The 10,805-nt window shown below is 52.3% G+C and overlaps 1 protein-coding gene across 12 annotated transcripts in view; it reads left to right on the top strand.

Annotated features, from left to right (window-relative positions):
- Positions 1 to 669: 669 nt before the first annotated feature.
- IQCE (IQ motif containing E) overlaps positions 670 to 10,805 on the top strand; it is a 46,162-nt gene continuing 36,026 nt past the window's right edge. For 5 of the 12 annotated variants that reach the window (XM_077907613.1, XM_077907610.1, XM_077907612.1 and 2 more), the window contains exons 1-3: positions 680 to 786; positions 6,479 to 6,526; positions 7,890 to 7,935. In XM_077907613.1, the coding sequence (XP_077763739.1) occupies positions 751 to 786; positions 6,479 to 6,526; positions 7,890 to 7,935 (130 nt within the window). In that variant the 5' untranslated portion in view covers positions 680 to 750. Of the gene's footprint in view, positions 787 to 1,056; positions 1,092 to 3,229; positions 3,249 to 6,478; positions 6,527 to 7,889; positions 7,936 to 10,805 lie in introns of those variants that run through there. The other 7 variants (XM_077907618.1, XM_077907617.1, XM_077907611.1 and 4 more) reach the window with 6 other exon arrangements.

Raw genomic sequence — 10,805 nt, 5'->3', positions numbered from 1 at the left:
AATTAAACAGAGCCCCTGCCCCTAAGAGCTTGCATTCCAGACACGCAACGCGTTAGCAGATAATGCCAGTGGCTGGAAAAAGAAAGCAGGGTGAGGGGACAGAGCAAGTGCCCTTGCACACCTGTGCCAAGGTGCAAGGGCAAATCATATTCGCTATTCATGATTTAAACAAACTCTGCAGCCCGATGCTCCTAACGATCTTCATGATGCACACCGAGTGCGTGCAAACTCGTCACTTTTTATTGCCCTGGGGCTGCATCAGAACCCCAGCGCCTGGGATAGAAGAGGAGGAGAGCTCTCGGAATGCCAGGTGCCGGGAGCGAGCAGCCTGGGACCCTGCACACGCCCCTTTTGCCTCTCAGCGTCAACCGAGCACGCACTTGCATCCCGTTGGGGTGACTGCCGCGCAGGCGTGCCGCAGAGCCTCCGCGAGAGAAGGCGGGGGGCGCCCTCTGGGAACCGTTGCGCTCCACCCCCGGCTCCGGCACCGCTGCGCTCGCCGCCCCGCACCTCCCCGCGCGCGGCGCGTCGGCCCGCGGCTTTCTCTGCGCACGCGCACGGTCGGCCGGGCTCGCCGGCGCCGGCCACATCCGGGGCCCCGCCGGCGGCGCGGTTACCATGGCAGCGGGGGCGCGGCCGGCGCGCGGGCTGGCAGGCCCGGAGGCTGCGGGCGGCCGGGGGGCCCGCGGAGCCGCGCAGCGGGACAGCCGCGCCCGCAGCGCCCCGGGCCGGCCGGGCAGCGCCGCCGCCATGTCGCAGGGCACCGCGGAGCCGGCCTCAGAGACGGTAAGCGCGGGCGGGCCTCCCCGTTCCCTCCGGCTCCCGGGCTCGCGGGGCCGGGCGCGGGCCGGAGGAAGGGGCGCACGGCTGGCGGCCGCCGGCTCACAGCCGCCCTTATTGTTACCGCACAAGAGCGGCCCTCGGGTCCCCGCACCCAGCCTCCAGCCGCCCCTCGACCCCGCCCGCCCTTGCACAGGCCGCCGCTTCCAGGAAGCCCTCCCGGACGCCGCGTCCTCGCCGCTCGGCGCCTGCGAGGCCCCGGCCTGTGCCGAGCCTGCGACCGCGGCCCGCGGGGCTACGGAGCTCACTGCGTAAGTGCCCGCCCCTCCCCGTGCCTCGGGGCGGCGGGGTGGGGGGCGCAGCGGCCGGGTGCCCAGCCCGAGCCCTCCAGATGTGCGAGGCGTGGAGGTGGGGGGAAGGAAGCCCCGCGCCGCCCCCCCCCCCCCCGGACCTGCGTCCGGCCCAGCGCCGAGAGGAGGCTTCCCCGAGAAGGTGCCCCCAAGTTCCCCCCTAGGGTGAGGGCAGGCGTGCTGACAGCTCGCGCCTTTGCCAAGTGTTTGGGGGCGCCTGCCCCCCGCTGGAGGTGTCACGATGGGTGAATGAGTGGCACTGCGGTGCAGGTGCGGGGAGAACGAGGCCTGCAACCGCACTCAGGTGGCCCGAGCAGAACAGGGAACAGGCCCCTGGGGCCGCGGTGGGTTGCAGAGGGCTGCTTCAGGCCGGGTGCTGGAGCAGGTGCCCAGGACTCCCTGGATGCCCCTGCGCAAGGAGACCTGAGAGGTGGGAGGTGGGACGGTGGGGACTGTTCCAGGGCCTGAGAGAGCTTGCTGCCCCCTGCCCCTCCAGAAGGAGAGCAGGGCCTGACCACAGGGAGCCTCGCAGGCCATGCAGGGAGTTTGCACCTTATTGTGGGCACCGTGAGAAGCCTCTGGAGGGCTCCAGACAGGGACATTTTGGCCACGTTGCTTCCTTCTCAGAGGGCCGAGCCCCGCAGGGCTGCACAGAGCTTACCCAGTACCGGAGCATCCCTCAAGGCACCAAGGCCTGGCCCATCTCCAGCTCACCTACCTGGGCGCACTCCTTGCTCCTTCATCTTTAGAAAGTGACTTCCCAGGTCGTGATTACGAAAACCATGACTGCTAGAGAAAACGTAGACAGCTTACCCATGATCTAACCACCTGCGCCAGACCACCTCAATATCGGGTGGACTTCCTCCCAGTCTTTCCTCCGTGCATCTCTTCCCACGTAGATTTTCTAAAAATCGAGATCATTGTGTTTAAACACGTTTAAATTGTGTTGTGGGATCCCTGGGTGGCGCAGCGGTTTAGCGCCTGCCTTTGGCCCAGGGCGCGATCCTGGAGACCCGGGATCGAATCCCACGTCGGGCTCCCGGTGCATGGAGCTTGCTTCTCCCTCTGCCTATGTCTCTGCCTCTCTCTCTCTCTCTCTCTGTGACTATCATAAGAATAAAAAAAAATTAATAAAAAAAAGATTCTTTAAAAAAAATAAAATAAATTGTGTTGTGACCTTTACCATTTAATTTGTTGACGTTTTCCCACAGCCACGTGTTTTCAAGAGCGTGATTTAAAGTCTAACCTGTGGCTACTCCTACTTTACCTGTTCCCCAGCTTTCCCTCTCTTGTTTTCACTTTTATGTGACTATACACATTCTTACACGCACAAGCATTTGTTAAGCCCCCTATACATGGGAGTCCGAGGCACAAAACCAGTTATGCTCTGGTGCCTTAGTCTCAAGGAGTCCAGTCGTGGAGGAACTGGCACAAAGGTCTCTTGGCGCTTAGGAGACTCTCAGCCCTCGGTCCAGGCTGACCTGTGGCTTTCTGCTGATCTCGGATCAGTCTGAGATTAGACAAAAACCTCTTGAGAGCAGGAACTGCTCTGTCTGTCCGTTCCCTAAGTGGAATGGAGCTGCCTCCAGGCTGGCCGGTGAAGTTCACAGAGCATGTGCTGTGTGCCAGGGGCTCACTGTGCGGGCTGTAAGCAGCCCCGCTGACCACGGTACAGAGCCACAGGGGTGACATGGAGCCTGAGTGGGACCACCTGTGATGTAAGAGCCAGTGCTGGTAAAAGGGCTTGAACATATTTATTATGGCTGCTAGTCTATTACCTGAGCCTCTTCAAAAGACTCTATTTCTGCTTTTCTCCCTTATTCCACTCATGCTTTCCTGCTTCTGTGTATCATAGTTTCTCATCGAAAGCTAGACATTTAGATAGAATGTTATAGCAACTTGGTATTGATCCCTCCTCCCCATGGGAGCGATGGGGTTTGCTTGGTGGTTCGTCTGTTTGCTGAGCGATTTGGCTGGACTCACTCTGCAGTTGGTCTTCCCACACCTGTGCGGCCTCTGATTCCCTGCTCACATTCTTTCTTGTTTGCATCTTTTAGCCTAACTACCTAGGGGTCACCCCTGGGTCAGCAGAAGCCACTTTCTGGTCAAAGGTTATGGGTAAGCTCCTTGGCCAGTCAAAACTTTGCTCTTTATCACTGTGTGTACATGTGTGCATGCATTTGCATGTGTATGCATGCATGTGTGCACATGTGTACCTGTGCTGTGTTACATGCATGTGCATGTATGGTGTGTGCGTGTGCATGTGTGTTTGTGCACATGTGCATCTGGAGCATGTGTATGTGCGTGTGTGCATCTGAGGTATGTGGCCTGGGGGCTGCTGCCACAGGATGGGGATTTACGGTTTTGCCCCTGCAACCAGGGCCTAGCAGCTTGGACTGCTCCCCTCCCATGTCGCCTAAGAGGGCAGCCTTAGATGAGCACGTGGCCCCCCAGACTTCCAAGGATGTGTGATTTTACCTCTAAGCCTGGCTTCCTGGGAGCTGCTCTTGGGTCAGAGCTTCTTGTTCAACTAGTGTTTAGTTTAGAGTCATGCTGAGGCCCCAAGTGCTGGTGGGCTTGTGCCCCTTGGTTGATCTAGGTGCGTGTAGGGGGTGTTTCCATGTCCACCTTGAGCCTGCTGCTGATGCGTGCAGTCTAGTGCTTGTAGGCAGCCTCCCTGAGCCTCAGGGTTGACCATGACCCTGGGAAGGCTCTCCTGGGCCTGTTGTAGTTCTGCTTGCTCTGCTGGTTAGTTTTCTGTTGGTATGATTGCACCGTGAGGGGGCTTTGCAATTGCTCTCCATTGTGTCACTGTGGTCTTCGACTTGGCAGTGGAATCAGGGAAGCATGAAGATGCTCCACTACCTGCCACAAATAAAGCCAGTCCCCTTGGGCACAAGTGTTGACCTGCCTCTCCCCCGGGAAAGGACCTTTGTGCTACTGCACAGAACTGACAGTGGGGATGGCCACATGCTTCTCCTGGAGTGACACCTCTGCTCCAGGAGGGGTGCTGTCCTTCTGGGCCTGACCTTCCCTGTGTGGAACCTCTGCCCTACAAGCAAACTGGCTTAGGGGTTTTGGGGACCCAGAATCCCTAGCCTGCCACACCTGGGGCAGAGCTTACACTCTACTTCTGGAACACTCCCCCACCATTCCCCACCATCCTGCCTGCACCCACCTAGAGCAGGTCTCTCTGAAGTAGAGAGTTTCTATGGGATGGAGCTTGGGAGGCGAGGAGTGCCCCAGACTCTCACTCAGATTCTTCCTCAGATTTAGTAAATTTTCTTGAATGAATCTTTCTCTATTGCTGTATGCCTTTAGGTCAATTTCCAGAAACCTCAACCAATTGTTTGTTTTATAACTTTCTTGTTTGTTGAGACAATCACCCAAGCTCCTCACCTCACCATTCTGGAAGACGTCTTCCTCTCTGTCATGTACTGAGTCCCTAGAGGCCCCTGCATCTCCTGGACATGCCATATCTTCTGCCCCAGGGTTGAATTACTAGTGTATGTATACTTCCAGTGCTTTTAAACATCTGGTAGAGGAACATGTCCTCCGTTGTCAAGGCAGCTGAGCTGCGGAGGGTTGGTGGCGTGGCCAACATCACAGCTGGCCCAGAGGCCTGCTGCTACTCCCGGTCTTGCAGGACCCCCCTGCCTGCCTGCCCAGTGCCCAGAGGCCCCTGTGTTCCTGACGGGCCATGAATGGGTGCTGTCTAGTTCGCCAGCCTGCAGCAGCGCGGATCATGCTCAGGGAATCAACCATTAATGCTTTGGTTGTTTTTAACACTGTGTGTGGTCTCTCTCCTGGGGACTGAAGGGGCGGGTCTGAGGAGGCTCTGTGGTTCCAGATCTGACTGGTGGGGCACAGGTGGTGACCCGTGGTGGGGGACAGGCTGGGGAGAAGGCATGGTGGGTGAACAGACCTGTTGCAGAGAAAGGTAACACACATAACCTCAATCCCTCGTTGAGCCTTCAGGTTATTACACAGTTTTCAAGGTTTTATTCAGAACAAGTCATAATGATGAGTCTCCACAAGAGAAACTTTTTTTGGCTTCTGTATGTAGTTTTCCTGGGGGTTCACACGTGCGGTTGGCAGGTGTGTCCTTTGTGATGCCAGGGCACCAGGACATGGTTGCTGCTGTGGCTCCTCTGGTCTTGAACAGGATCTGCACATCAAATCCTCTGCCTTCCCTTCCTTAATGTCGCACATCATATTAATCCACTTTGCTCAAAGAAAACTCCTCTCTATAATGGGCATGTGCTATTTACACCTGAAAACGTCACCCGTTTAGTGACATCGAAAATCTAAGTGGCTGATAAAAGGTTCTGTTTATTTGAGCACACTACCTTCCCCCTGGTCCCACGTCAAGTCCCGCTGCACCATTAGTCCAGACTGTGTCTCAGAGAGGCTGTATAGCAACACCTGATCCATGTTCCGCCGCGGTCCTGTTTCCAGGGGACCTTCAATCTGCTAGCAGAATTATTGCTCAAAGTGCTGATGCTCAGCCTTGGATCATCTCTGTGCTTTTCAGAAGGCATCAGAGCCCCCCCTAGGATAGTAAGTGGGTTCCACCACAGATGGATGGATGGCTCGCTGAGACGTACTCACCCCAGCAGCCAGACGCAGTGTCATTGGTTCACAAGAGGGGCGTGCAGTCCTCTCAGCAGCAACTTCAATCAGCAACACAACAGTCTGAAGGATTTAAATTTTGTTCCTCCTTTCTCTCTCTCTCTCTCTCTCTCTCTCTCTTTAGGATTTAAACTTGGGTGAGTTAACATGGAAACACTCTTCTTTTGGGAAATGACATCCTAGTACTGAAATTAGGTGGTACAGATTTTATTTCCTAACTTACTGAAATTAGGTGGTACAGAAATATACCCCCAACCCCCAGTCCAGGGCAGGAAGCTTTATTAGTCCAAATAATAATGCATGTATTAATGAATGAATGTGTTTTTTAAAATGACTTTGATTTGCTCTTATAGGATCCAGTTACAGATTCCTCATGTTTTGATGTGAAGGTGATGCGAGCACATTTAAACAGTGCAGAAAACGAAATCCTTTTATCCTGAACTGTTTCTTTATCAACAGTACCCAGCAGTTCCCTGAAAATGGTGTCTCTGGACCAACAGACACAGAGCAGCCCCTCAGGCAGGGTTTCTGTGCTGTGTCCCCCACCCATTCCTTCTGCTGGATGGAGCCATCTGGCCACCACCTGTTTCGTGTGTCCTGAATTTCTTGAGTCTCTGCCTCCATAGCTGTGGATGAGCTCTTTCTACCTTGTGTATATGACTGTAGGGAGCCAAGCAGGTGCCCTAAAATTTCAATGTTTGCATCTCTTCTTCTAGGGAGATGACAGTCTATCTGCAATTACCTTTGACTCTGACTTTGAGACGGTGAGTGTGATTGAGGGGCAGCCACATATCCTAGCACCAGCTAGGCTATTTTGCCCCTTTTCTTGTAACTCAAACATGTGCACCAGGTCAAACCCCACAAATGTTGTGTTTGGAGCTGGAATACAAACTCCAAATGCTACTCAGCCCTTAGTTGGATGTAAACAACTGTGGTTATCATTTTAAAACTTGTATCCAGATGTTAGTCCTGAGCAGAGTATATTTGAGGCAGATTATAAACTCCTATTCTGCATCTAGTTTTGGCCTACAACCTGCACCACCCCCCTCCGGATCCCCAGTCAGGAGAGGGCTCCGGGTGAGAAAGAGACCCTTTGGCAGCCACAGCCCTGGCACTGCATGATGTCCTGGCCAGATGGCCCCTGGAGTCCCCAGGGTGCAGGGAGCTAGGCTGAAGCATCTCCAGGCAAACTAGCCCCCATCCTGGTCTCTCTGGGTTCATCTGGGAAGCTGTGCTGGATAGAAAAGCCCACCAGCCACGCAGTTGGGAAAGAAGAGCACAAGGAGCGTGTGTCTAAAAGGCAGGGTCACAGACAAACGTCTGCACAGAGTTCTGAGGGCATGTGGCCCCAGCAGATCCCCATTCCACAAGAGCCTCATAGGTTCCTTGTCTGTCGTGAGGAACCTCTGCAGAGTTAGGGATGTTCCCTCCACACCACTGAGAACAGGAGCCCAACATGTCCCCTGGAGAAGTAGGGATCCAGCCCGTCCACTGGGTAAAATTCAGAATGTAGAGTTCATTGTTTCTACCAGAAGGGAAGCAAAGGGGATCCTCTGTCTAGTGGGAAGCAGTTGAGGAAAACAAGGCGCCAAAGGTGTGTCATTTCCCAAGCCTGCAAGTAGTGGGTAGGAGAACCAAGTTGGTGCCCAGTTCTGCACTTGGCATCAGGGTTGGCCCGGGAGATGGTGAACCAACACATCTGTCCTCTGCTGGACCTTCCCTCCCCAGGAGGATTCGCAGGTGCCTTATTCATAAGGCTTTCTTCTTGTTGAATCTGCCCTCATGGACAGTCACACCCTGGTGCTCCAGGCGCTGACATGAGGACAGTGGCGTGGTCACAGATACACCATTTGTGTGGTATCTCCTGTCTGCACTTAGGTGGTGTCACCAGAGCTCCCAGGGACCTGGCCCAGCCAGAGTGCTGTACTCATTACGTTTCCTGGGGTCGCCCTGCTTTGCAATGGGTTTCTTTCTTGGCCCAGACTATGCTAACATCTCTGCTGGGTGAATCTCGCTGCCCTTGCACCTGCCCTGACCCATCCTGATCACACCTGTGCTTCACACCTGAGGCTGCTGGGCTGCTCCAGAAGGCTGGGCATGCTTTACCTCATTTTTTCTTTCTTTCAGAAAGCAAAAAGGAAAAGTTTCCACAAACCTCCACCCACATCACCAAGTAAGTATGACCAGGCCCCTCATCCCTCAAATTTCTTTAGTTTAACCCAGAAAATGATTTTCAGAAACTGTCCTTCCCTGGCATCTTGGGAGAAAGATCACGAATATCTTCTTCAAACACTTAGGGTCATTGAGCTAGGACACTCCACTGCTTGGCTCTGTTTTGTGTTAGGGTGTTTGGAGCTGGCGCTCTTGGGGTCCCTGCCTTCCCCCGTGGCCCCAGTGGTCCCCATGGGAGGAGGCCTGATGAGGGGCTGAGGCTCCTGAGTGGTTGCTGTCCCTGGGGCCTCTGGTAGACGCAGTGCTTCTGGCCTCTTGTGCTCTTTCCTTTCTCTTGTGCTCTGCTGTGGCCAGAGGGCCTTGTGCTCTAGAGTCAGAGGGGTTTGGCTCTAGAGTCAGAGCTGTTGTCAGCACACTGTGTTGAGCAGATGTAGTGGCTTTCTTGTGGGCTCTCCCTGGCTGCATTTGCTGGCAGGTTCTGTTCCCCATCCTCAGCAGGGGTGGCAGATCTGTCCGGGAGACACTGTCCTTGGCCGTGGGCAAGCATGTGGCTGCCTGTCGGGGAACCAGGTTGTGGGGATGGGTCCTCCACCCAGGCGGCTGAGTGCCTTCTGAATAACAGGCATTTACTTCTTATGGTCCTGGAGGCCAGAGGCCCAAGACTAGGATCCCAGCATGGTTGAGTTCTGGTGAGGCCTCTTTTGGGCTGTAGACAGCCACTACCATTGTATCTCACACAGAGGAAGGGATGAGGGAGCTCTGTGGGGTCCCTTCTATAGGGGCACCAATCCCATCACAAGGGTCTCATCTCATGACCCAACCATCTCCTGGAGGCCTCACCCCCTAATGTGATCACATTAGGGCTTTAGGTTTCATAGTAAGGCTTATGGGAGGCACAGGCATTTAGTCCGTGGTGCATGGAGTTAGTCCAGATGGCCAGCCCGGCCTCTCTCATTTTCAACTGTCTGACATTGCTCTAGAGCACAGTGAACCAATCACATGTGAATCTTATGCTTAGGAATGTTTTTATGACAAAGTTTGAATCCTGGATTGGCTTCCTTTTGCGACTCAAAAACCTGAGGCTGTCCCTGACTTTATTTTATATATATGTTTTTTACATACATGTACATTTCTTTTTTTTTTTTTACATGTACATTTCAAACAGACTGTGTCATGTATGTGACACACTCAGAGAATACTAATGGACTTTTCTATTAGCCCAAGAAAAACATAATTGGAACGATAAATTCCAGCAAAGGAGAGAAGCATGTTTTATGTTACAAAGTAATATAAGCATTAGAAAGAAACTATCAGCTTGAATTTTTGATGTCTCCTCTCCTTCCATGGAGGAAATTGACAGTCCATATGAAGTAGAAATGTGGTATTTGTGTTTTAATCCTTCTTGTTTTATTTTACTTTTTTTTTTAAGATTTTTTTTTAATTTATTCATGAGAGACAGAGAGAAAGAGACAGAGACAGAGACAGAGAGAGACAGAGATACAGGCAGAGGGAGAAGCAGGCTCCATGCAGGGAGCCTGATGTAAGACTTGATCCTGGGACTCCAGGATTACACCCTGGGCTGAAGGCAGTGCTAAACTGCTGATCCACCCAGGCTGCCCCCTTCTTGTTTTAGAACCATTTTGTTTGAAGTCCTTTTTGGCTACAAGGTACCTAAGGTAAATGTCACAGCATCTTTCATGATTCTTACTGAAAGTCAGTGTTTCGAGTGTTTAAAATCATAAAAATCAAATTGTTTTTAACTTGATTTCTGCAAATGTCAGAATTGCATTTCATGTAATATACAATGGTGAGAACCCCCAAATCACAACTCGAGAGGGTTGCTGAACCTCAGCGGCCCCACTTCTTCTCGTGCTTTCTCCTGGCGGCCTAGCAGGGCCTCTCGTCCAGCACCAGTGCCGATTATCAGTGTCCTGTCCCCCTGCTCTGACGCCTCTTTCCCTGGGCTGGCGTGGCCTCACACTGGTTGGCCTGATCTCCCTTCACGGCCTTCGGAACGCCCCTTCAGCAGGTGCACTTCTGTCTGGATTCCCCGGGCTACGACAGCAGCAACTGCGTTTCCTGTTCCCTTAGCTTGTTACTTCTCTGTAATGCCTAAGCCAGTTTCGCATGTTTGTAGCTTCCAAGGTGTGGGGGTTTGGTGCTTGCAGCCCTTCTCGCCAGCGTACTTCCCGCTTTGGTCTACGCGTATACATGTTCCTGAGGAATTCTTACTATTTGTTGATGAATCGCATACATTTAGGAGGGAAATGTTACTTGGGGAGCTGTTTTACTAACCACTAATTTACTTTATAAATGAGCACTTAAATGAACAAAATTTGGAAGGCTTTCATCTTCCGGTGAGGGAAAATGCATCCAGGTCTAATGTATCTTTATTCTCCTGTTCTAAATCATAATGGGAAATTTCTCATAAATTTTGAAGCCATGAAAAAAACATAGAAGTTTTTTAAAAATTTAAAAAATGTTAGCTTTTTGGGACCTGCTATAGACAGACATTTCTTTGCTAATTATAAACATGTTTTATGACGAACTAAGTTTTTCCATAAATTTGTCATATCTTCCAGAATTAAAGAGATGAAATCCCAGATTAAAAAAAGAATTTTAAAACATTTCCCTTGTTTTGATAAAACTAAAAATGCCATAGAAAGGTCATTTTTTCTCATTTCTTCTAGATTTTTTATTTTTATTTTTTTAAGATTTTATTTTATTTATTCATGAGACACACAAAGAGAGAGGCAGAGACATAGGCAGAGGGGGAAGTAGGCTCCCTGCAAGGAATCTGATGTGGGACTCAATCCCAGGACCTTGGGATCATGACCTGGACCAAAGGCAGACACTCTATCACTGAGCCAC

This window comes from Canis aureus, chromosome 8 (genome assembly GCF_053574225.1).
Source record: "Canis aureus isolate CA01 chromosome 8, VMU_Caureus_v.1.0, whole genome shotgun sequence".
Lineage (NCBI taxonomy): Eukaryota > Metazoa > Chordata > Mammalia > Carnivora > Canidae > Canis > Canis aureus.
The sequence above is the reverse complement of the archived record's forward strand: the minus strand, read 5'-3'. Positions and strand labels throughout refer to the sequence as shown.